General features: G+C 39.0%; 1 protein-coding gene across 1 annotated transcript in view; it reads left to right on the forward strand.

Annotated features, from left to right (window-relative positions):
• Positions 1–27,627, forward strand: part of CCNB3 (cyclin B3) — a 50,393-nt gene that overhangs the window by 16,120 nt on the left and 6,646 nt on the right. Inside the window, 6 exon segments of the mRNA XM_007450926.1 lie at positions 5,366–5,681; positions 5,844–8,023; positions 8,129–8,534; positions 9,448–9,543; positions 10,897–10,989; positions 25,565–25,702. Of these exon segments, the coding sequence (XP_007450988.1) occupies positions 5,366–5,681; positions 5,844–8,023; positions 8,129–8,534; positions 9,448–9,543; positions 10,897–10,989; positions 25,565–25,702 (3,229 nt within the window).

The raw sequence follows: 27,627 nt of genomic DNA on the forward strand, positions 1-27,627 counted from the left end.
TCTTTCCCTCTGTCACCCACCCACATGGTGTGTGCATATTGAAAGAGCTGTTGTCATTGAGGAATTTGCCAAAAGGTCTTGTGCTCATCTTTCTCTATTTTAGTACTTCAGTCCTTGACTGAGCTACTCTGTGGTTGAGAGTGTGGATGCAACTTAAATTTTCAGGGGATTCTCAGCAGCTGGCTGATAGCTTGCCAGTCTGCTTATCCCATTAGAACCCTTAGGGGGAGGTTTGTTCCTTGTTACTGTAGAGAAATTACTATCTCCTTAGGCCAAAAATGTGTGTTGTCCAGCTGTTATAGGGAACTGATCACAGGTTCTGCAAGTAGATAGGAGTATTCTCATCTAGGATCGGGAAAAGGATTTACTCCTAGGAAATCTTCTATTAGAAGAAGAGTTAGAAAGTGGAGTGAGACCTTTTTATATCCTCTTCTCATTCCAGTGGGAATTACTTCTTTCTGGAAGAATAGAATAGATCAGCTAGATAGCTGTAACCCAGCTAAGCATGGGTTCCAAATGGTAAGGGGAAAAGTTTGGGGAACTCCAAAAAATTAACATGCCAGGTCCATAGGACACTTTGCTAATTCCCCAGCAGAAAGAAATCATACCAGAAGATTAGCATTTAGCCCACTCAGTTTCTTGCTGAAATGAAATTCCTGGGATTTGCATGTGTATTTTGACCTTAATTCCCTGTGTTATTTTCTTTTGAATTTCTTTCACCATTCTGACTTTAGCAGGGAAATCCTCACAAAATGCCATAAACATGCTTGTTCTCATTCAGAGTTCAGTGAAATGGACCCTAATAATAGTGCTAGAGCTAACAGCTAACATCTATTGAGAGTTCACTGTAATCACACATTATTCTAAGTGGGGTTTTTTTTGGTAACAGCTTTATTAAGATATAATTCATATACACAATTCACCCTCTTAAAATGTACAATTCAATGGTTTTTAGTATATTCACAGAGTTATGCAGCCATCACCACAGTGAATTTTAGGATGTTTTCATCAACCCTAAAAGGAACTCTACCTTTAGCTACCACCTCTCAGTCCTCCCCATCTGTAGGCAACCACTAGTCTACTTTCTGTCTCTATAGATTTATCCATACTGGATGTTTCCCAGAAATGGAATTGTACAGTGTGTCGTCTTTTGTATCTGGCTTCTTTCACTCAGCATGATGTTTAAGGGTTCATCCATGTTGTAGCAGGTATCAGTAATTCATCCTCTTTTATTGCCAAATAATATTCCATTGTATGAATGTACCATATTTTGTCTATCCATTCAACAGTTGATGAACGTTTGAATTGTTTACACCTTTTGGTTATTGTGAATAGTGCTGCTGTGAACACCTGTGTACAAGTTTTTGTTTGAACACCTGTTTTTAATTCTTTTGCATATGTAACTAGAAATTGCTGGGTCATATGGTAATTCTATGTTGAACTCATTGGGGAACTGCCAAACTGTATTCCATAGTGGTTGCACTATCTTACATTCCTACCAGCAGTGGATGAGGGTTTTGAATTTTCCACATCCTTGCCATTTTCTGGGTTTTTTGTTTGTTTGCTTGTTTTTTAAACGGCCATTCTAGTGAGTGTGGGATGGTATCTCATTGTGGTTTAGATTTGCAGTTCTCTGATGACTAATGATTTGGGAATCTTTCATGTGCTTATTGGCCACTTGCATATCTTCTTTGGAGGAATGTCTATTCAGATCCTTTGCCGATTTAAAATATTTGGTTATTGATCATTTTATTATTGAGTTGTAAGAATTCTTTATATAGTTTAGATACAAGTCCCTGATCAGATATATGATTAGCAAGTACTTTTCCTCCATTCTGTAGGTCTTTTCATTTTCTTCTTGGTGTTCCTTGAGGCATAAATGTTTTTAATTGTAATGAAATCCAATTTATTCTTTTGTTGCTTATGCTTTTGGTATCATAATCTAAGAAACCATTGCCAAATCCAAGGTTATGAACATTTAATTTTAAGATTTTTTTCTTTTTAGAGTTTTAAATTTTTAGCTCTTAGATTGTTGATCCATTTTGAGTTAATTTTTATTGTTGGTGTATGTTAGGGGTCTAACTTCATTGTTTTGCATGTATTGATAGATATCCAGTTGCCTCGGCACCATTTATTGAAAAGACTAATCTTTCTCCACTTAATTGTCATGGCACCCTTGTTGAAAATCAGCTGACTGTAAATGTGTTTATTTCTGAACTCTCAATTTTATTCCATTGACCTACATGTCTTTCATTATGCCAGTACTATGGTATCTTGATTATTGTTGTTCTGTAGTGTGTTTTGAAATTGGGAAGTGTGATTCCTCCAACGTTGTTCCTCTTTTTCAAGATTGTTTTGGCTCTTCTGGGTTCCCTGCAATTCCATATAAATTTTAGAATCAGCTTGTCAATTTCTACTAATAAGCCAGCTGGGATTCTTATAGAAGTTGCCTTGAACCTGTAAATCAATTTGGGGAGTATTACCATCTTAATACTAAGTCTTCCAATCCAGGAACATGGGATGTCTTTTCATTTATTTAGATCTTTAATTTCTTTTAACATTTTTTTGTACTTTTCAGAGTATAAGTTTCTCACCTCTTTTATTAAATTTATTTCTAAGCATTTTATTTTTCTTGATTCTATTGTAAATGGAATTGTTTCCATAATTTCATTTTCATGTTGTTCATTGCAAGGATATAGAAATACATGTGATTTCTGTATATTGATCTTGAATCATAGAACTTTGCTGAGCTTGTATATTAGTTCTAATAGTATTTGTGTGTGGGTTCCTTAGGATTTTCTATGTATAAGACTATGTCATCTGCTAATATAAGTAGTTTTACTTCTTCCTTTCCAATCTGGATCCCTTTTATTTTATTTTCTTGCCTAATTGCCCTGGCTAGAACCTTTAGTACTGTGTTGAATAGAAGTGTTCAGAGTTGAACATCCTTACCATCCAAGAGTTGAATGACTGACTTATTCTGGTTTTCCTAGGACTTTCCCAGTTTTAACATTGAAAGTCTTGCATCCCAGGAACCCTCTCAGTCCTAGACAAACAAGGACAGTTGGTCACTCTATTGAGGAAGCCTACTCTGATCACCCCAGGCTTTAGACATCATAGACACTAAATACCTACTTTCTATACCAGTGTTTTATAGAGTTGGATTTGGAGAGGCAGGCAGGAGCAAGATCACCAGGGCCTTATGGACCATGTCAAAGAGTTTGTACTTTATTCAAAAAACAGAGGGGTTCACTTCTAAAGCGTCAGCAGTGCTATATTAGTTATTCACTACTACATGGCAAATCCTCCACCCCCCAAAAAGAGAGTTGGACATCCTTGTGTTCTCCTTGATCTTAGGGGGAACGCATCAGTCTTTTACAATTAGCTATGACATTAGCTTTGGGTATTTCATAGATGTTCTTTCATAGTTAAGGAATCTCCTTTCTAGTCCTAGTTTGTTGAGTGCTTTTATCATGAAAAGGTACTGAATTTTGTCAAATGATTTTTCTAGATCTATTGAGATGGTCATGTAGCTTTCATTTTTATTCCATTAATATGGTGTGATAACATGAATTGATTTTCAGATGTTAAACTAATTTTGCATTCCTGGGATAAATCCTAGTTGGTCACAGTGTATAATCCTTTTATATACTGCTGGATTTGGTTTGCTAGTATTTTGTGGAGGATTTTTGCATCTGTGTTCATAAGACATATCAGACTTGAGTTTTCTTCTGATGTCTTTGTTTTTGGTATCAGAATAATATTGGCCTCATAGAATGACTTGGGAACTATTCTTACCTCTTCCTGAGTTCATGAAATGTTGGTATTAGTTCTTCTTTAAATGTTTGGTAGAATTCATCAGTGAAGCCATCTGGGCTTAGATTTTTCTTTGTGGGTAGTTTTTGATTATTAATTCAGTGTCTTTACTTGTTATAACTCTGTTCAGATTTTCTGTTTTTGAGTCTGTTTTGGTAGTTTGTATCTCCCTAAGAATTTGTCCAGTTTGTCTAAATTATCTGATTCATTGGCATGTAATTGTTCTAACAATGATTTGTTTTAAGTGTTTTTATGCATATCAATTGCTCAAATCTTTACAATAATTCTATAGAGGAGGTAATATTATGACCTTAATTTTACAGGTGAAAAAAGTGAAGCATAGAGCATTAACTTGCCCTAGGTCACCCAGCCAGTAAATGGAGGAGCCAGGGTTTGGATCCAGGCAGTCTAGATTCAGAATGCATGCTCTATCATATCTAGACTATCTGAAGACTACTTCTAAAAGTTCTCATCAGGAGGGACCTGGAACCTGTCTGGTCAGATGGGACCTTTTGAGGCACTTCCTGTTCTTTTTTTTAATAATTCAGTAATTAAAAAAAAATTATATTTATAGAGTTGTATAGCCATCACCATCATCTAATTTTAGAACTTTTTCAGCACCCCCCCCCCAAAGAAACTCATACCTATAGTCCCTTCTCTTTCCCAGTCCCTTTCTACCCTCCTCCCTACCCCTTCCCAGCTTCAGGCAACCACCAACCTATTTTCTGTTATGGATATACCTCTATGGATATGTCTCCTCTGGATGTTTCATATAAAAGGAATCATATAATATCTAGTCTTTTGAAGGTACTTACTCTTGTTCAGACTGATCATATTTACCTTTAATTCTCTCCCTTATTCTGATTTCTAGTCATCCAGAGATTTGGTCACACCAGGTTAATCACTCTGATTGGATATGCAGTCCTATTCAAAACAAAGCTTTGCATCTGACACATGTGAACAAATGTTTATTTTGGTCTTTTTTATTATCTCCACTAGGAAAGCATCTTGTGAATAGCCTAGAGTGAAAGGAATATGGTTAGATGCCATGAACAATAAGTACCAGCCCAACTTTCTCTTATAAGCCTTTTATAAGCCTCTCTCTTATAATCCTCTCTCATAAGCCTTCAAACAATATTAATTTCAACCTGAATTTTATCAGATGCCTGGTGCTGATAGACAAAGACAAATAAATGCAGCTAGTGAGGGAGGCATATATAAGCCAATCACTCATACAGTGTGGTAAGTATTATAATAAAAGCCTTTGTATATAAATAAAGTTAATAAATCATATATGAGAAAGCATAAATAACATGGATTTCAGGGGAAATTTTTAAGAAAAGTATGGGGACCTAGGTCATAGAAACTATACCGTGTGCTACTTAGTTGATTTACTATGGTACCCATTGATTTTTACCCTCTAGTCTGTCTTTTGGGGTTGAAGCCCTTTCCACTTCCATACATTTAGTAAGTAGAGTGACAAAACGAGATGGTAGGTGAGGATTCTAGGAACTACATTCTTCTTACCCAGACATTATTTCCTTTACAGGTATAATAAGCTGGAACTCTCACCAGTAGTAGTCTCAACCACCATGGTACCAAATATTATAGATAAACCATTCATTCTGGAGATATCTACCAGCTCCAAGACACCCACTACTGAGGAGGCATCTCTTTTCAAAAAGCCATTCATTTTAAAAGAGGAACCCACTACTGAGGATACAATCCTCATCAAGAGGTCATTAAAGAAGAGCACAAATCAGAGGGAGGTGTCCCTCTTAGAGAAGCCACTATCCTTGCAGGAGGAGACTGACAGTGATGTTGTAGAGCCAGTGACTTCTGGGGAGAAGCATAAAACTGAGAAGGTAGCCATCAACAAGAGTACATTATCTTTAAAGAATATGTGCACACATCAGGGGAAGCAGTCCTGCATGAGGGAGGAGTTGGCATTGCAGGACATCAGTGTTGAAGAGGATTCTTTCTTTATGGAGCCCACGAACTTTAGGAAGAAGTCTAAAACTGAGGAGGCAACCCCCACCAAGAAGCTGTTATCTTTAAAGAAAAAGTGTACCACTCAGGGGAAGATGTCCTGTATGAAGAAGCCACTAGTATTGCAGAAGATCACCTCTGAAGAGAAGTCACTCGCTAAGGAGCTGTTGTCTTTTAAGAGAAAGCCTACCACTGAGAAGGACTGCCTTTTCCAGGAGCCATCTGCATTGCCAAAGAAGCACACCACTGAACAAGAGGTGTCCATCTTGAAGAAATCATTGGCCTTTCAGGAGAAGATTGACACTGAAGAGGATTCCGTCTTTAAGGAACCATTGGCTTTTAAGAAACAACCTACCACAGTGGAGACAACCCTCACCACAAGGCCATTATCTTTAAAGAAGAAGTGCACTACTCAGGGGAAGATAGCCCACTTGAAGAAGCCATTAGTATTGCAGAAGACCATCTCTGGAGAGAAGGTACTCATTAAGGAGTCATCGTCCTTTAAAAAGAAGCCTACCACTAAGGAGGAGTCCCTCTTCCAGGAGCTATCTGTGTTGCAAGAGAAGCACACCACTGATGGGGAGGTTACCCTTTTGAAGAAGCCAGAGGCATTGCAGGAGAAAAAGGATGGTGAAGATGAATTTCTTATGGAGCCAATTTCCTCAAGGAAGAAGCATACTACTAAGGAGGCAACCCTTTCCAAGAAACCATTACCTTTAAAGAAGAAGCATAGTACTCGGGGGAAGAGGTACTGCTTGAAGAAGCCACTAGTATTACAGAAGACCACCTCTGAAGAGAAGTCACTCATCAAGGAGCCGTTATCCCTTAAGAAGAAGCCTACCACTAAGGAGTCCCTTTTCCAAGAGGCATCAGCATTGCAGGAGAGGCACACCACTCAGGAGGAGTTGTCCATCTTGGAGAAGCCATTGGTCTTGCAAAAGACTCCAACTGCAGAGGAGTCCCTTTTAAGGGAGACTTTGGCTTTTAACAAGAAGCGTGCCATTGAGGAGGCAACCTCCTCTAATAAGCTGTTGTCTTTAAAGAAGAAGTGTACCAGTCAGGGTAAGATGTCCTGTTTGACCAAGCCACTAGTATTGCAGACCATTTCTGAAGAGAAGTCACTCATTAAGGAGCCATTATCCTTTAAAAAAAAACCTACCACTGAGGAGGAGTCCCTCTTGAAGAAACCATCTGCACTGCAAGAGAAGCACACTATTCAGGGGGATGTGGTCCTCTTAAAGAAGCTATGGGCATTGCAGGAGAATATAGACAGTAAACATGAATTTCTTATGGAGCCAGTGTCATTTAGGAAGAAACATACCACAGATGTGGCAGTCTCTACCAAGGAGTCATTATCTTTAAAGAAGAAAAGGTGTACCACTCAAATGATGATGCCTATCTTCCAAGAACAGTTGGACTTGCAGAATATGATTGGTGAAGGTGAGGACTCCTCCTTTATGGAGCCAATGTCATTTAGGAAGAAGTCTTCAACTGATGAGACAATTCTAACCAAGACACCGGTATCTTTAAAAAAGAGGCAAATCACTCAGGGGAAGATGTTCCTCTTAAAGAAGCCACTGGTCATAGAGAAGACTACCTCTGAAGAGGAGTCACTCTTTAAGGAGCTGTTGCCCTTTAAAAAAAAGTCTACAACCGAAGAGTTCCTCTTCCAGGATCCATCTGTACTGAAAGAGAGGCACATCACTCTGCAAGAGGTGTCCCTCTCAAAGAAGCCATTGGCCTTGCAGGAGAATATCACCACTGAAGAAGAATCATATATTAAGGAGCCATTGACCTTGGAGGAGAGGTCTACCACTGAGGAGGAATTCCCCTTTCAGGAGCCATTTTCATTGCATGTTAAACCTACCAACAAAGATGAGTCCCTCTTCAGGAAGTCTTTTGCCTTGCAGAAGAAGACTGATAACAAAGAGGACTCCTTGAAGGCACTGTTAGCTTTGCAGGACAAAAGCACCACTGAAGAGGAATTCCTTTTCAAGAAACCATTGGTTCTGAAGGAAGAGCTCTCCACTGAGGTGGCAGTGAGCATAGAGGGGCAATTAACTTTAAAGAAGAAGCCCACTGCTCAGGGGGAGGTGTTCCTCTTGAAAAAGCAGTTGGCCTTGCAAGAAAACATCACCATTGAAGAGGAGTCCCTTATTAAGCAGCCACAGGCCTTGCAGGAGAAGCCCAGCATTGAAAAGGAGACCATCCTGAGGGAGTCCTTGACCTTGCAGGAGAATCTCACAATTGAGGAGGAGGCTATCCTGGAGGAGCCCCTGGCCTTGCAGGAGAATCCCAGCATTGAGAAGGAAATCATCTTGAGGGAGTCCTTGGCCTTGCAGGAGAAGCCCACGAGTGAGAAAGAGACCCTCTTCGAGGAGCCCTTGGCCTTGCAGGAGAATCCCACAATTGAGGAGGAGGCTATCCTGAAGGAGCCCTTGGCCTTGCAGGAGAAGCCCAGCAGTGAGGAAGACTTGTCTTCCAAGGAGCCATTGGCTTTGCCAAAGAATCTCACTCACAAAGAAGACACCTTTCTCAAAGATTTCATCATCCTCCAAGTTGAAACCAGCCCACATGTGTCTACCACTGCCCCTGACTCTAGAACAGGCTTGTCCAGCACTGTCACCATGTCCAGTGTGGGCAAGTTCAGTACCACAAGCCAGTCCAGTACTTGTGAATCCAGTTCCAATGAACCTTTCTCATCTCAGGAAAAGAGATCAGAGAAGGAGGTATTCTGCTTTCTTTCTTCTTAAATTAGATGAAGTGTTCTTTGTTGTCCTGGAGGTGGCTGCTAGCAAAGAGATTTTTTTTGCCTTCCTAAGCAATTGGTATTAAATCAAGTTGGCCTTGTAGAATCTCTTGTCTTGGTGGTTGGCGTAGTGATGTACCTGAGCAATTAGAAAGTATTTATTCCAGGAATACCCCCAAGCGTCTGGAATACTGTGTGTGTGTGTGTGTGTGTGTGTGTGTGTGTGTGTGTGTGTAATATATATATATATATATATATATATATATATATGTATGTATATATACGCTTTTCAGTAGTGGTTAGACAATTTCTTTCAGGAAATTGCCTTTCTTAGTAATTGCAATCTGCATTACATTGGACCTTAGCTAAAGATGAGTTAAGTTCACAGAGGCATCTTCCAAGGAAGATGGTTTTTAAGTTGTAAATTGGAAGGACTAAGGGATGAGATTTGGCAAGCAGAAGAAGAAAGACCCCTCTTGTAGGCAGAACAACCTGGTTAAATGTGTAGAAGGGAGGAAAAGGCTAACAAGAAGATGAACTGGGCCAGATCAAAGCACTGAGACATAACAAGGGACCTACGAAGACAGGTGACATAATTTGAAAGAGTAAGACAAGAATGTCTTTCTTGGAGAATCTTGAGCTTACCTGTAAAAATAGTGTCAGTTTCTTAGGGCAGAGCAGGTGTGTACAGGAGGACTAAGCATTTCTTGGTTACTCAACAGTATGAGGATTACAGGGCCAAGGGGTGCTCTGTTATGGCCCAGGACATATAAGGCTTGAGGAACCTTAGGAGAAGATGACAGTGGGAAGAAAGGAGTCATTTTTTATGTATGTGTGCTAAGCTTTCCTTGGAATCTTTCTCTTAATATGTCTTTCCGGTGATTTCCAAGCAGATGACCCCACTGGAGGATATTGACAAGGACCACAGTGATCCATTTTTCAACTCAATATATGCTAAGGATATCTTCAGTTACATGAAGGAGAGAGAGGTGTGTAGGTGGTGAGGGTGAGGGGCAATGATTTCCTGTTCTCATTTTCTCATCACACATCCTTCAAATGCAAGTTTAAAGGGGAGGTAATAATGATGATGAAAACAATAATAGCAGCAACTGACATCTACTTGTAGCATACTATGAGTTAAACATTGTGCTAAGGGATTTATAAACATTATCTTGTTTAATTTTCCCAATAACTTCATGATGGTAGGTATTATTATCTCCTTTTTATAGTTGGAGGAAACTGTTCAGTCAACACAAATAGTATGTGATAGATCTGGGATATGAACTAAAGTCTAATTACCTTGGAGACCATAAGCCTACACCTCTAATTGCTGAGGAGATAATCTCAGACACAAAAATTGTCAAGCGGGCTCTTTCTGAGTGACTGCTCTTAGGGATCTTTTCCTTTCTCTATGCAAGTTTCTGACATCATATGTAAAACCAGACCTTTTATTCCAACTCTCCAACCTGGTGAAATTTTCTTTCTCCTTTGAAATCTGCCAGTCTCTTTTACCACTAATATTCATCAATTCCAAATTTTCTTCTGTCTCTCAGTGGAACAGATGGGACCAAGGTTATCTACTAACTAGAATTTTAGCAAGCCATGCATAAGAGGAAGGATGAATATCTCATCTTCTCTCTAGAGACACAGCAATAGATTAACTGACTTCAGAGCCTGTACTTTTTCTAGTATACCTTGGAGGAAGCAAGAGATTACTATACTAAAAGTGCAGGCCTTAGCTCAGCAGTGTTGGTTTCACTTGGGGATCTTATGGGAGACCGGGATTGACATATATACACTAATAATGTATAAAATCAATAACTAATAAGAACGGGCTATATAAAAAAATAAATAAAATAAAATTTTAAAAAATATGCAGAAACCTAGCCTCACCCTAGACCTTCTAAATTAGAATGTGAAGTTTAAAGATCCCCAAGTATCTTTCACATATGCATGTTAAAGTTTGAGAAGGACCCCTCTACGCAGCCTGGTATTGTGCTTCAGACTGAATTGCAAAGAAGGGGCAGAATCTCTTTGATATTCACCTATAGTCATAGGTGTATTCCTGCCCATATTCCATATTCTCCTGGACTCCTCGATATCCACCCTGACAAATATCATGTGTGTCCATTTCCTAAGGATAACTGAAACTTGTCTGGAAAAGGATACTTTTATCTGCCCCTATCTGATACCAGCTGAAAATAATGATTTAGAACCCTGAGGAAATTACTTAGGTTACAGTTTTTTTCTGAGATATTAGTTGCAAATATTGTTTCCCAAGTTACAATTTTTGAACTACAGGAAGAGTTTATTTGTTAACACTTCTTTCTTCTTGCTGCCAGGAAAAGTTCATACTTAAAAAATACATGACCAGGCAGAGTGATATCAACAGTGACATGAGGGCCATTCTCGTGGACTGGTTGGTGGAGGTGCAGGTAAGCCTGACAACTGCTGCCTTAAGGGGCTGATATTCTCTTTATCAATTATTCATTCAGCATCGCCAGGTCCCAAACGTAGTAAAAATTTACTGGGTCTACAGAGCTGAATAAGCCATGATTCCTGCCCTTAGGGAGCTTATGACCTAGGGGACAAGATAAGACAAGCAGGCAGATGAGAACAATACAAAGTAGAATATACTAAGTACTATAAGAATGTTATTAATAAGACACTCGGAGAACCCAGTGGAAGGAGAGATATTTCTAGAAAAGGCAATGATGGTATGTCAGTTTAATCATTCTCAAAATCCTGTAAAAGTATATCTTGTGATTTGGATAGGGGTTAGTGACAAAGTCTCTCAAGCTTTGGATGGGATGGGTAATAGGAAGGACATTGTAGCCCCAAACAGGGCAGATGGCTGTTTGTTGAGGGTTGGATGTTGAGGGAATATTGTTATGAATACTTAATTATCACTTTATACTAACAAAGGGTAGCCCAGAATAGTACCTGGACGTAGTAGGTGTCAATAAATATTTGTTGAATGAATGGAATTGAAAGGATTGCTGTGGAGTTTGCAAGGAAATATAAGGCATAGCATATGCCCAGCAGAGGCTTACTATATAATTGGGAAGAAAATGTAATATAGTTTAATATCCTTTAAGTACCAGAGTAATGGTTCAGGCTCACTTTGGAGTGACAGAGCAGGGAAATGTGGTAGACATGGTATATTTGAACATCAGCAAAGCATGAAAATGTCATCTTATGGAAATGATGCAAAATAGTAAATTAGATAAGAGTAGAATTTGAGTAAATCTTAAATAAGTAAAATTGATCACAAAGATTGCTGATCATTACCAAGCAAGAAAGAGATTTCTAATAGACTGCCAGTGGACTTTGTTCTGATCAATATTTTTATAAGTGATGTAGATGAGAACAGAGAAGATCATCTCATCAAATTCACAGGTGGCATGAAACTGGGAGTAGGGATAGGAAATAAATGGATAACAGATAAAATATCTCTAGCAGCTGGAATGATGAACTGAATCTTTTAATAAAAAAGCTTTTGTTGTTATTTTTATTGCACAAAATTCACAATTATTATAGCAAAGTAAGAAATTATAATTTCTTGTGATCCCACAACCTACAGTGTTAACATTCGTGTGTGTTTATTATCCCCCGCTTTTATTTTTTAACATCTTTATTGGAGTATAATTGCTTTACATTGTTGTGTTAGTTGCTGCTGTATAACAGAGTGAATCAGCTATATGTATACATATATCCCCATATCCCCTCCCTCTTGTGTCTCCCTCCCACCCTCCCTATCCCACCCCTCTAGGTGGTCACAAAGCATCGAGCTAATCTCCCTGTGCGATGCAGCTGCTTCCCACTAGTTATCTGTTTTACATTTGGTAGTGTATCTATGTCAGTGCCACTCTCTCACTTCATCTCAGCTTACCCTTCCCCCTCCCTGTGTCCTCAACTCCATTCTCTACGTCTGCATCTTTTTTTTTTTTTTTTTCCTTGTGGTACATAGGCCTCTCACCGTTGTGGCCCTTCCCATTGCGGAGCACAGGCTCCGGACACGCAGGCTCAGGGGCCATGGCTCACGGGCCCAGCCGCTCCGCGGCACATGGGATCTTCCCGGACCGGGGCACGAACCCGCGCCCCCTGCATCGGCAGGCGGACTCTCAACCACTGCACCACCAGGGAAGCCCTACGTCTGCATCTTTATTCCTGTCCTGGCCCTAGGTTCTTCAGAACCATTTTTTTTTTTAAAGATTCCATATATATGTGTTAGCATACGGTATTTGTTTTTCTCTTTTTGACCTTTGTAACATTTGGGGATTGACTTTTATCACTCACCATAATTCCCTTGAGATCTGTCCAAGTTGTGTGTATCAATAGTTCATTCCTTTTTATTGCTGAGTAGTATTCCATGGTATGGATGTACCAAGGTTTGTTTAACCCTTCACCCATTGAAGGCCATTTGGGTTGTTTACAGTTTCTGAGACTGTGAAAAGAACATCTATAAACATTAATTTACAGGGTTTTATGTGAATATAAGTTTTCATTCCTACCATCAATACCGAGGAGTGGGATTGCTGTGTGATATGATAAATGTATGTTTAACTTAATGAGAAAGTGCTACAGAGTGACTGTATCATCTTGCACTCTCACCTGCAATGTATGAGAGTTCTAGCTGCTCTGAATTCCTGGTCAGCACTGGGTATTTTTTTTTTTTAAACTTTAGCCATATAGATGTGTAGAGGAATCTCACCATAGTTCTAATTTGCATTTGCCAATGATGTTGAACATCATACTTGTCATCTGTATATCCTCTTTGATGAAGTGTCTGTGTCTTTTGCCCAGTTTTAAATTGGGTAGTTTATTTTCTTTGTGTCAAGTTATGAGAATTCTTTACATGTTCTGGATACAAATCCTTTGTTGGATGTGTGATTTACAAACATATCCTACCAGTCTGTAGTCTTTTGATTCTTTAATCTGTGTCTTTCACAGAGGAAAAATTCCTAATTTTGATAGTCCAGTTTTTCAATGTTTTCTATATGGATTGCAATTTTTGTGTCATGTCTAAGAACTCTGCTTAAACCTAGGTCATGAATACTTTCTCCCATATTTTATCTAAAAGTTTCATAGCTTTAACATTAAATCTATAATTCATTTTGAGTTAATTTTTGTATAAGGTATGCAGGTTTTGAAGTCAAGTTTCATTGTTTTGCATATGGATGTCTAATTGTTCTAATACCATTTGTGGAAAAATATACTTTCTCCACTAAATTGCTTTTGCACCTTTGCCAAAAATCTGTTTGCCTTATTTGTGTGTGTCTATTTCTATACTTTTAAAAAATATTCTGTTTCATTGATCTGTGTCTATCCCTTTGCCAGTATTGCAGCCTTTATTTCTATAGTTTTATAGTAAGTCTTAAAACGAGGTAACATGATTCTTCCAACTCTATTCTGTCTTTTTTTTCAAAATTGTTTTAGCTATTCTAGTGTCTTAGCCTTTCTAGACAAATTTTAGAATCAGTTTGTCTGTATCTACTAAAAAATCCCTCTGAGGGTTTGATTGGAATTGAATTACATCTTGTGCAGAAAAGAGTTAACATAACAGGCATGATGCTGCTAGCCTTAGAAAGGCCTGTTTGCAAGGTTGCCCTTTGGCTGGCATCTGGGAACTTGATTGGTAAGCAGTTCCCTACACTGCTGTAAAATTCTCCCCTAATGATAACCGTGCCTAAACTCTTTGTGCAAACACTATGGTTTATTCTGAACACCTGCTTTCCTTCTGCAAGTCTGGAATTTTGGTCCATGTTAGGCAGAGTGTTTATGTGACCAGCTCCCAGTAAAATGTTAGGCACTGAGTCATTAATGAGCTTCCCTGTTACACAACACTTTACACGTATTGTTCCATCTTATTGCTGGAGGAATTAACTGCATCCTGAGAGACTCTGCGGGAATAGGACTCTTGGAAGCTTGCTTCTGGTTTTCACCAATTTTTGTCCATGCTCCTTTTCTCTTTGCTTTGTATCTTTTGCTATAATAAATCATAGCCATGAGTGTGACTATGTGCTGAGTCCTGTGAGTCATCCTAGGAATCATTGTACCTGGGGGTGGTCTTGGGGACCCCCAATGCACATTTATAGGTGAATTTGAATAGAATCAACATTTTTTTCTATGTTGAATCTTCCAACCCATGAACCATAAATGTAGTATGTCTATCATGTATTTAGATTTTCTTTGATTTTTTTTTTAAAAACCATACAGATCCTGTACATGTTTTGTTAGAGTTATGCCCAAATATTTTCTTTTTTTGTAGCTATTGTAAATGGTATTTTAAAAATTTTTTGGTTTCCATTTGTACAGTGCCAATATGAAATATTGATATTTGTGTGTTGACCTTGTATTCTACGATCTTGCTAAAACTCACTTATTAAATCTTAGGAGTTCTTTTTTTGGTAGATTTCTTAAAGTTATCTACATAGACAATTATGTCATTTGCAAATGGAGACAGTTTGATCCCTTTCCAGTCTGTATACGTTTAACTTCATTTTTGTGTTTTATTGCACTGTGCAGGACTTCATTATGATGTTGATAGAATCAGTAAGAGTGGACCGCCTTGTCTTGTCCCTGATCTTCGGAATAAAGCAGTTAATCTTTCACCATTAGTATGATCTTAACTGTAGAGTTTTTGCCGCTACCTTAGATCAGGTTGAGAGATTTACTTTCCATTCTTAGTTTGGTGATATATACTTATCATGACAATGTTAAATTTGTCAAATGCTTTTTTCCTGCATCTATTGATTTTTTTTGGCTTTAGCCTATTGATGTGGTGGATTATATTGATTTTTAAATATTGAAGCAGGCTCATATTCCTGGGATAAACTCCAGTTGGTTCTGGAGTATTATTCTTATGTATTGCAAATCTTATATGCTAATATTTTGTTGAGGATTTTTGCATCTATGTTTATGATGGATGTTGGTCTGTAGTGTTCTTTTCAAAAATATTTTTGTACTGTCTTTTTCTGGTTCTTTAGTTCTTTCTGGACGAACTAAAGAGCAAACAATGATGAACAACAAAATAAATGAAATTAAAAATTCTCTAGAAGGAATCAATAGCAGAATAACTGAGGCAGAAGAACGGATAAGTGACCTGAAAGATAAAATAGAGGAAATAACTACAGCAGAGCAGAATAAAGAAAAAAGAATGAAGAGAATTGAGGACAGTCTCAGAGACCTCTGGGACAATATTAAACATACCAACATTTGAATTACAGGGGTCCCAGAAGAAGAAGAGAAAAAAGAAAGGGACTGAGAAAATATTTGAAGAGATTATAGTTGAAAACTTCCCTAACATGGGAAAAGAAATAGTCAATCACATCTAGGAAGCGCAGAGAGTCCCATACAGGATAAATCCAAGCAGAGACATGCCAAGACACATATTAATAAAACTATCAAAAATTAAATACAAAATAAAAATATTAAAAGCAGCAAGGGAAAAGCAACAAATAATATACAAGCTGTTAACCATAAGGTTAACAGCTGATCTTTCAGCAGAAACTTTGCAAGCCAGAAGGGAGTGGCAGGACATACTGAAACTGATGAAGGAGAAAAACCTACAAACAAGATTACCCAGCAAGGATTTCATTCAGATTCAACAGAGAAATTAAAACCTTTACAGACAAGAAAAAGCTAAGAGAATTCAGCACCACCAAACCAGCTTTACAACAAACATTAAAGGAACTTCTCTAGGCAGGAAACAGAAGAGAAGGAAAAGACCTACAAGAACAAACCTGAAACAATTAAGAAAATGGTAATAGGAACATACATATTGATAACTACCTTAAAGGTAAATGGATTAAATGCTCCAACCAAAAGACATAGACTGGCTGAACGCATACAAAAGCAAGACCCATATATATGCTGTCTACAAGAGACCCACTTCAGACCTAGAGACACATACAGACTGAAAGAGAGGGGATGGAAAAAGATATTCCATGCAAATGGAAATCAAAAGAAAGCTGGAGTAGCAATTCTCATATAAGACAAAATAGACTTTAAAACAAAGACTATTACAAGAGACAAAGAAGGACACTACATAATGATCAAAGGATCAATCCAAGAAGAAGATATAACAATTGTAAATATTTATGCACCCAGCATAGGAACACCTCAGTACATAAGGCAAATGCTAACAGCCATAAAAGGGGAAATCGACAGTAACACAATGATAGTAGGGGACTTTAACACCCCATTTTCACCAATGGACAGATCATCCAAAATGAAAATAAATAAGGAAACACAAGCTTTAAATGATACATTAAAGAAGATGGACTTAATTGATATTTATAGGACATTCCATCCAAAAACAACAGAATACTCTTTCTTCTCAGGTGTTCGTGGAACATTCTCCAGGATAGATCCAAACTATACAATGGTGGAAAGACAGCCTCTTCAACAAATGGTGCTGGGAAAACTGGACAGCTACATGTAAAAGAATGAAATTAGAACACTCCCTAACACCATATACAAAAATAAACTCAAAAGGTATTAAAGACCTAAATGTAAGGCCAGACACTATCAAACTCTTAATGGGAAACATACGCAGAACACTCTATGACATAAATCACAGCAAGATCCTTTTTGACCCACCTCCTAGAGAAATGAAAATAAAAACAAAAATAAACAAATGGGACCTAATGAAACTTAAAAGCTTTTGAACAGCAAAAGAAATCATAAAGAAGATGAAAAGACGACCCTCAGAATGGGAGAAAATATTTGCAAAGGAAGCAACTGACAAAGGATTAATCCCCAAAATATACAAGCAGCTCATGCAGCTCAATATCAAAACAATGAACAACCCAATCCAAAAATGTGAAGAAGACCCAAACAGACATTTCTCCAAAGGAGATTTACAGATTGCGAACAAACACATGAAAGGATGCTCAACATCACTAATCATTAGACAAATACAAATCAAAACTACAATGAGGTATCTCCTCACACCAGTGAGAACGGCCATCATCAAAAAATCTAGAAACAATAAATGCTGGAGAGGGTGTGGAGAAAAGGGAAACACTGTTGCACTGTTGGTGGGAATGTAAATTGATACAGCCACTATGGAGAACAGTATGCAGGTTCCTTAGAAACCTAAAAATAGAACTCCATATGACCCAGCAATCCCACTACTGGGCATATACCCCGAGAAAACCATAATTCAAAAAGAGTCATATACCACTATGTTCACTGCAGCTCTATTTACAGTAGCCAGGATATGGAAGCAACCTAAGTGTCCATTGACAGATGAATGGATAAAGAAGTTGTGGCACTTATATACAGTGGAATATTACTCAGCCATAAAAAATGAAATTGAGTTGTTTGTAGTGAGATTGATGGACCTAGAGTCTGTCATACAGAGTGAAGTAAGTCATAAAGAGAAAAACAAATACTATATGCTAAAACATATATATGGAATGTAAGCAAAAAAAACAAGGTTCTGAAGAACCTAAGAGCAGGACAGGAATAAAGACCCAGACGTAGAGAATGGACTTGAGGACACAGGGAGCGGGAAGGGTAAGCTGGGATGCAGTGAGAGAATAGCATTGACCTATATACACTACCAAATGTAAAATAGATAGCTAGTGGGAAGCAGCTGCATTCCAGAGGGAGATCAACTTGGTGCTTTGTCACCACCTAGATGGGTGGGATAGGGAGAGTTGGAGGGAGATGTAAGAGGGAGGGAATATGGGGATATATCTATACATATAGCTGATTCACTTTGTTATACAGCAGAAAGTAACACAACATTGTAAAGCAATTATACTCCAATAAAGATGTTAAAAATATAAAATAATTTGGGAAGTATTCCCTTCTCTTCTCTTTTCTAGAAGAGATGTGTAGAATTTATGTTATTCATTCTTTAAATGTTTGGTAGAATTCTCATGTGAAACCATCTGGGCCTGAAGTTTTTTCTTTTCTGTGAAGAATTTTATCTAAGAATATAATTTCTTTAACAGTTATGAGATTATTCAAGTTATCTATTCATGTCAGATGAAATTTGAAACTTTGTGGTTTTCAAAGAATTGGTCCTTTCATTTAAGTTGTTGTATTTATGTTTGTAGCATTTCCTGATTATGCTGTCTTTCATTCTTGATATTTGGTAATGTGTGTGTTCTCTCTTTTTCTTTATGAGTCTTGCTAGGAGTTTATCATTTTTATTGATATTTGCAAAGAACCAGGTTTTGCTTTTATTTGTTTTCTGTTTTTCTGTTTTCAGTTTTATTGATATCTACTCTAATTTTTATTGTTTCCTTTTTCTTGCTTTGGGTTTAAGTTGCTCTTCTTTTCGTAGTTTGAGGTGGAAGATTAGATTATTGACTTCAGAGTTTTCTTATTTCCTTTTTTTAAATTTACTTTTTTATTTTTTAACTTTTAAATGTTTTCACACACACACACACACGCACACTGTATTTTATTTTTACAAGAGATAAATAAACTGCCACCAAGCATTGTAAATGGATGACCACAACAAAAGCATCAATGATTGCAATTACCAAACATGAAACATACTCATACTATGTCATAATATTGACATTCAGTCCAGTAATCCTCCGCTGTAACAGCTCCTTTACTTTGCAGTGAAAATTGATTTGTATATTTTTTGCCTCTGAGTCCTTGTGGGATTTTTATTTTATTCAAACAGAAAGTCACAAAAATTATAATCATCCTCATCAGTTCACTCAGTCCCATATAATTAATTTTTTAATCTTCATCTTCTGTTAGCACTTTTATGAATTCATCAGTTTTCCATTAGAGTTCTGAAAATGCTTATTCATTCAGTTCAGCAGTATAGTCAGTTGCTAGAAACCTGTACTTGTCAGAGTCTTTTCCATGAATTCCTTGAAGATGAAACCCTTTTATAGGAACATTTTTGCAAAAGCATCAGAGTACACCCAGAACTGTCTGTAAATGACAAAAGACTTAAAAATGACCATGGTTAAAGATTTGATAAAAGTTCATAATAATGCAATTGACAAGGAAATTTAGTTATTTCGGAGATATACATTTTAAAGTAATAACTAGAATTATGACATTATAATTATGTTATAATTATGACATTATAATTATGTTATAATTATGACATTATAACATTATAACAGAACATATAAGGTTTTTAGAAATTTCAGGTAATGTCTGAAACATTTATATTAACATATTTCCATACAAATAACCCAAAGAAATTTTAGTATTAGTTGTTTTTTTAGTTTATTTTTTATACTGCAAGTTCTTATTAGACATCAATTTTATACACATCATTGTATGCATGTCAATCCCAATCGCCCAATTCAGCACTCCACCAACCCCACCCCACTGCGGTTTCCCCCCTTGGTGTTCCAAACGTTTGTTCTCTACATCTGTGTCTCAACTTCTGCCCTGAAAACTGGTTCATCTGTACCATTTTTCTAGGTTCCACATACATGTGTTAATATAAGATATTTGTTTTTCTCTTTCTGGCTTATTTCACTCTGTATGACAGTCTCTAGATCCATCCACGTCTCAACAAATGACTCAACTTCTTTCCTTTTATGGCTGAGTAATATTCCATTGCATATATGTACCACAACTTTTTTATCTATTCATCTGTCTATGGGCATTTAGGTTGCTTCCATGACCTGGCTATTGTAAATAGTGCTGCAGTGAACACTGGGGTGCATGTGTCTTTTTGAATTATGGTTTTCTCTGGGTATATACCCAGTAGAAGGATTGCTGGATCATATGGTAATTCTATTTTTAGTTTTTTAAGGAACCTGCATACTGTTCTCCATAGTGGCTGTATCAATTTACATTCCCAAGAACAGTGCAAGAGGGTTCCCTTTTCTACACACCCTCTCCAGCATTTGTTGTTTGTAGATTTCCTGATGATGCCCATTCTAACTGGTGTGAGGTGATACCTCATTGTAGTTTTGATTTGCGTTTCTCTAATAATTAGTGATGTTGAGCAGCTTTTCATGTGCTTCTTGACCATCTGTAAATCTTCTTTGGAGAAATGTCTATTTAGGTCTTCTGCCCATTTTTGGATTGGGTTGTTTGTTTCTTTAATGTTGAGGTGCATGAGCTCTTTATATATTTGGGAGATTAATCCTTTGTCCGTTGATTCATTTGTAAATATTTTCTCCCATTCTGAGGTTTGTCTTTTCATCGTCTTTATGGTTTCCTTTGTTGTGCAAAAGCTTTGAAGTTTCATTAGGTCCCATTTGTTTATTTTTGTTTTTATTTCCATTACTCTAGTAGGTGGATCAAAAAAGACCTTGCTGTGATTTATGTCATAGAGGGTTCTTCCTGTGTTTTCCTCTAAGAGTTTTATAATGTCTGGTCTTACATTTAGGTCTCGAATCCATTTTGAGTTTATTTTTGTGCATGGTGTTAGGGAGTGTTCTAATTTCATTCTTTTACATGTAGCTGTCCAGTTTTCCCAGCACCACTTATTGAAGAGACTGTCTTTTCTCTGTTGTATATCTTTGCCTCCTTTGTCATAGATTAATTGACCATAGGTGCGTGGGTTAATCTCTGTGCATTCTATCTTGTTCTGTTGATCTGTGTTTCTGTTTTTGTGCCAGTACCGTATTGTCTTGATTACTGCAGCTTTGTAGTATAGTCTGAAGTAAGGGAGTCTGATTCTTCCAGCTCCGTTTTTTTCCCTCAAGACTGCTTTTGTTATTCGGAGCCTTTTGTGTCTCCATACAAATTTTAAGATGATTTGTTCTAGTTCCATAAAAAATGCCATTGGTAATTTGATAGGGATTGCATTGAATCTGTAGTTTGCTTTGGGTAGTATAGTCATTTTCACAATATTGATTCTTCCAATCCAAGAACATAATATATCTCTCCATCTGTTGATATCATCTTTAATTTCTTTCATCAGTGTCTTACACTTTTCTGCATACAGGTCTTTGGTATCCTTAGGTAGATTTATTCCTAGGTATTTTATTCTTTTTGTTGCAATGGTAAATGGGAGTGTTTCCATAATTTCTGTTTCATATTTTTCATCATTAGTGTATAGGAATGCAAGAGACTTCTGTGCATTAATTTTGTATCCTGCAACTTTACCAAATTCATTGATTAGCTCTAGTAGTTTTCTGGTGGCATTTTTAGGATTCTCTATGTATAATATCATATCATCTGCAAACAGTGACAGTTTTACTTTTTCTATTCCAGTTTGTATTCCTTTTATTTCTTTTCCTTCTCTGGTTGCCGTGGCTAGGACTTCCAAAACTATGTTGAATAATAGTGGTGAGAGTGGACATCCGTCTCGTTCCTGATCTTAGGGGAAATGCTTTCAGTTTTTCAGCACTGAGAATGATGTTTGCTGTGGGCTTGTCAAATGTGGCCTTTATTATGTTGAGGTAGGTTCCCTCTATGCCCACTTTCTGGAAAGTTTTTCTCATAAATGGCTGTTGACTTTTGTCAAAAGCTTTTTCTGCATCTCTTGAGGTGATCATATGGATTTTATTCTTCAATTTGTTAATATGGTGTATCACATTGATTGATTTGCGTATACTGAAGAATCCTTGCATCCCTGGGATAAATCCCACTTGATCATGGTGTATGATCCTTTTAATGTGTTGTTGGATTCTGTTTGCTAGTATTTTGTTGAGCATTTTTGCATCCATATTCATCAGTGATATTGGTCTGTAATTTTCTTGTTTCTTCTTTTTTTTAACATCTTTATTGGAGTATAATTGCTTTCCAATGGTGTGTTAGTTTCTGCTTTATAACAAAGTGAATCAGTTATACATATACATATGTTCCCATATCTCTTCCCTCTTGCGTCTCCCTCCCTCCCACCCTCCCTATCCCACCCCTCTAGGTGGTCACAAAGCACCGAGCTGATCTCCCTGTGCTATGTGGCTGCTTCCCACTAGCTATCTATTTGACATTTGCTAGTGTATATATTTCCATGCCACTCTCTCACTTTGTCAGAGCTTACCCTTACCCCTCCCCATATCCTGAAGTCCATTCATTAGTAGTTCTGTGTCTTTATTCCCATCTTGCCCCTGGTTCTTCATGACCGTGTTTTCTTTTTCCCTTAGATTCCATGTATATGTGTTAGCATACAGTATTTTTTTTCTCTTTCTGACTTACTTCACTCTGTATGACAGACTCTAGGTCCATCCACCTCACTACAGATAACTCAGTTTCAATCGTTTTTATGCCTGAGTAATATTCCATTGTATGTATGTGCCACATCTTCTTTATCCACTCATCTGTTGATGGACACTTAGGTTGCTTCAATGTCATGGGTATTGTAAATAGAGCTGCAATGAACGTTTTGGTCCATCACTCTTTTTGAATTATGGTTTTCTCAGGGTATATGCCCATTAGTCGGATTGCTGGGTCATATGGTAGTTCTCTTTTTAGTTTTTTGAGGAACCTCCATACTGTTCTCCATAGTGGCTGTATCAGTTTACATTCCCACCAACAGTGCAAGAGTGTTCCCTTTTCTTCACACCCTCTCCAGCATTTACTGTTTCTAGATTTTTTGATGATGGCCATTCTGACTGGTATGAGATGCTATCTAATTGTAGTTTTGATTTGCGTTTCTCTAATGATTAATGATGTTGAGCATTCTTTCATGTGTTTGTTGGCAATCTGTAAATCTTCTTTGGATAAATGTCTGTTTAGGTCTTCAACCCATTTTTGGATTGGGTTGTTTGTTTTTTGATATTGAGCTGCATGAGCTGCTTGTAAATTTTGGAGATTAATCCTTCATCAGTTGCTTCACTCGCAAATGTTTTCTCCCATTCTGAGGGTTCTCTTTTGGTCTTGTTTATGGTTTCCTTTGCTGTGCAAAAGCCTTTAAGTTTCATTAGGTCCCATTTGTTTATTTTTGTTTTTATTTTCATTTCTCTAGGAGGTGGGTCAAAAAGGATCTTGCTGTGATTTATGTCATAGAGTGTTCTGCTTATGTTTCCCATTAAGAGTTTGATAGTGTCTGGCCTTACATTTAGGTCTTTAATACCTTTTGAGTTTATTTTTGTATATGGTGTTAGGGAGTGTTCTAATTTCATTCTTTTACATGTAGCTGTCCAGTTTTCCCAGCACCAATTATTGAAGAGGCTGTCTTTTCTCTGCTGTGTATTCTTGCCTCCTTTATCAAATATACGGTGACTGTACGTGCGTCATTTTTAGTGAGGTGGATGGACCTGGAGTCTGTCATACAGAGTGAAGTAAGTCAGAAAGAGAAAAACAAATAATGTATGCTAACACATATATATGGAATATAAGAAAAAAAAAGGTCATGAAGAACCTAGGGGTAAGACAGGAATAGACACAGACCTACTAGAGAATGGACTTGAGGATATGGGGAGGGGGAAGGGTAAGCTGTGACAAAGTGAGAGAGTGGCATGGGCATATATACACTACCAAACGTAAAATAGGTAGCTAGTGGGAAGCAGCCTCATGGCACAGGGAGGTCAGCTCAGTGCTTTGTGACCACCTAGAGGGGTGGGATAGGGAGGGTGGGAGGGAGGGAGTCGCAAGGGGGGGGAGATATGGGAACATATGTATATGTGTAACTGATTCACTTTGTTATGAAGCAGAAACTAACACACCATTGTAAAGCAATTATGCGCCAATAAAGATGTTAAAAAAAAAAAAAGAAGAGTGGCTGATTCTGGGCTCTCCCTCCTCAGGCCTGGGGGAGGGAGGTGTATAGAAGGCCGGGTGAGCCTCTGGAGGCTGGAGTGACATTGCAACAGCCTGAGGCGTGCTTTGTGTTCTCCTAGGGAAGTTTTCCCTGGATCACAGGACCCTGGCAGTGGTTGGCTGCATAGGCTTCTTGGAGGGGAGCTGTGGATAGTGACCTGTGCTTGCACACAGGAGTTTTGGTGGCTGCAGGAGCAGCATTAGCAGTTCATTCCCATCTCTGTTGTCTGCGGTGGTTGCCGGCGGTTTGTGCCCATCTCTGAAGCTCTTTTAAGCAGTGTTCTGAATCTTCTCTCCTCGCGCACCCTGAAACAATGGTCTCTTGCCTCTTAGGCAGTTTCAGACCTTTTCCCGGACTCCCTCCCTGCTAGCTATGGTGCACTAGCCCCGTTCAGGCTGTGTTTCCTCAGCCAATCCCAGTCCTCTCCCTGGGATCTGACCCACCGGAGCCTCTGCTCCCAGTCCCCACCCACCCTGGCGGGTGAGTAGAGAAGCATGTCAGGCTGGTGAGTGCTGGTCGGCACCGATCCTCTGTGCGGGGATCTCTCTGTTTTGTCCTCTGCACCCCTGTTGCTGTGCTCTCCTCTGTGGCTCCGAAGCGTCCCCCCCACCCACCCGCATCCCCTCTCCGCCAGTGAAGGGGCTTCCTAGTGTGTGGAAACTTTTCCTCCTTCACAGCTCCCTCCCAGAGGTGCAGGTCCCGTCCCTATTCTATTGTCTTTTCTTTCTTTTTTCTGTTGCCCTACCCAGGTACGTGGGGAGTTTCTTGCCTTTTCGGAAGTCTGAGGTCTTCTGCCAGCATTCAGTAGCTGTTCTGTAGGAGTTGTTCCACATGTAGATGTATTTTTGATGTATTTGTGGGGAGGAAGGTTATCTCCACGTCTTACTCCTCTGCCATCTTGAAGATGTCTCCCTATTATCTGAATGCCTCTTTGAAGTGGATGCTTTGGCAATCAAAGCTTAAGTCTGGCACTTGCATTACAAAAAGTCAACCTTCAGGGTTTACACTACAAAGTAGCAAATGGGGAAGGCACGAATCTAAGTTTTGGAGATGAAAGAGAGGGTGTGTTCACTCAGGGTGCTCATAGAGAAGGTAGAGCATCTCCCTCTGATGTAAGATTGGTCACTTACCCAAATGTGTAGGGATAGATAATGCCAGGGTCCTCAAAGACACTAGAGATATAGCCAGACCCCTAACTGAATGAGTTCTTGCATTCATAGCAGAGTTTCAGCTGGCCAGGCCTGGTAGCACCACTGTCCTCAATACCACAGACCCGGTAGTTACACCTATCTGGATGTGCCTTTGGAGTTGGACAATATGTGGATTCCTGCCCTGTTTATGTGTTCCTCCAGATGACCTTTGAGATGAGTCATGAGACCCTGTACTTGGCAGTGAAGCTGGTAGATCACTACCTTATGGAGGTAATATGCAAGAGGGACAAGCTACAACTCCTTGGTTCCACTGCTTTTCTGATTGCAGCAAAATTTGAGGTGAGCCTGAGTCCATAGGACCTGGAGAAAACTAATCAATCGGTTTCTATCCAAGCCAGAGATATATGTATGTATGTATGTATGTATGTATGTATGTATGTATGTGCATTTACATATGTATGTATATATGCGTGTATATGCATGCATATGTATAATGTGTGTGTATATATTATATACATGTATATACATATATATATATATATATACGCATGTGTGTACATTCGCATATGTGTATTTGTGTGTGTATACAATTACATACATGCACACAAATAAGTTTTCCTACCGATTTTTTGTCTTCCTAAGCAGGGAAACTGGTGTTGGGTGCAAATGGTGGTGTATTTGTTTCCTGGAGTCAACAGAATTCTCCCTTTTCCTCTTTGAAGATGTGTGTAGGTGGACGTATTACTAGTTAAATGGATTGTTCTTTTTAAAGCTTCCTTCTGGACCATAATTTTCTGTCCCCACCCCATTTTCTTCTTCCAGCAGCTCCACCTCCGTCTAGTGGAGTCTTGAATTGCATATATAAGGAAGCATTTCCAAATCTAGGTGCTGGAGACATTTAAGAGAAAATGGCCTGGTGTAGATGGCAGTGAGTTCAAGTAAATTAGTTATTTTTGAAGTAGCAGTATAAAACCAAGTAGCTGGCCTTTCCTTCATAACCATATCCATCTAACTACTTTATCTGAGTCTTTCCTCTTCCTTAGATGCTAAATGATCTTGTTCTACTCTCATTTTTCCTTCAGATAGGCTGATAGTATAAAACCTTAGGGTTTAGGAACAGAGAAGTAGCAACTTTTATGAGTACGAAAACCTTTAGAACTGTGGATTTGTCTTTGTGTTCCCTACTCAGCTCTATCCCTAACTAGCTTTCTGCTTCCCTTCTTCATTCTCTCCTTTACTCACTAGCTCCTACCTCGATCAGTACCTCCCTCTCTAACTCCACCCCTCCTTTGCTCCTTACTTGCCTCCCTCTCTCGCCACTTCTGGCCCTCACTCCACTTCCGGCCCTCACTGCACTTCCACCCTCTCTTCACTTCTGCTCTCTCTCCACTTCTGCCCTTGCTCCACTTCCACCCTCGCTCCACTTCTGCCCTTGCTCGGTAGCTCCCTTCCTCCCTCCAGCCTTCTTTCAATCCCTTCCTTGATCTCTCAATCCCTGTTTTGTACACTCACTCACTCCATGCTGGGCCCCTCCCTCCATCCCACCCACCCACTCTCTGTTGCTCTTTCTAACTCTCCTTTTCTCTGTCCTTCTCTCGCTCAATCCTTCCCCTCCTCACTTGATCCCTCCTTCCATGACCCTCTCCCTTCCACCCTGGTTCTATCCCTCTCTCCTCCATGCCTTCCCACCCACCTACCCACCCCATCGTGCCTTCCCTCCTACTCCACCCTCTCTCTTCCACCCTCCCTCCCTTCCTCCCTTCCTGTCCCTTTCCTTTGTTCACTCTCTTCTCTCCTTCCCTAGCTAATGCTCTTCCCTCTCACTCCCTCTCTCCCTTCCTCCTCCTTCCCTCTCCTATGTTGCTTCTCTAGTGTGTGCTCCCCTCCCTCCTCCTTTGCTTCCTCCTCCCCTCCTCCCTCACCCTTCCTTTTCTGCTGGTTCCTTCTCTCCCCTCCCTGCATGCTCCTTCCCTCCGTATCTCCCATCCTTGCTCCATGGTACTCTGGCACCATGACTCCCCCCACCTTAACTTCCTCACACCCTCCTTCCTTGTCTCCTTCCTTTTTCCACCTCCTCTCTCTTCTTCCTTCCTTCCTCGTTCTCCCCATTTCCCTCTCTGGCTCACTTCCTTCCCTAGTGTCTTGCTCCCTGGTTCCCTTGCTCCCCCTCACTCCCTGCTCCCTCTCTGCTCAGCTCCCTCTCACTCACTTCCTTGGTCACTCCCTCCCACCCACTCATGCTTGTTCCCTTCCACCCTCTCCTC

Source organism: Lipotes vexillifer, unplaced genomic scaffold, assembly GCF_000442215.2.
Source record: "Lipotes vexillifer unplaced genomic scaffold, Lipotes_vexillifer_v1.1 scaffold129, whole genome shotgun sequence".
Taxonomy (NCBI): Eukaryota; Metazoa; Chordata; class Mammalia; order Artiodactyla; family Lipotidae; genus Lipotes; species Lipotes vexillifer.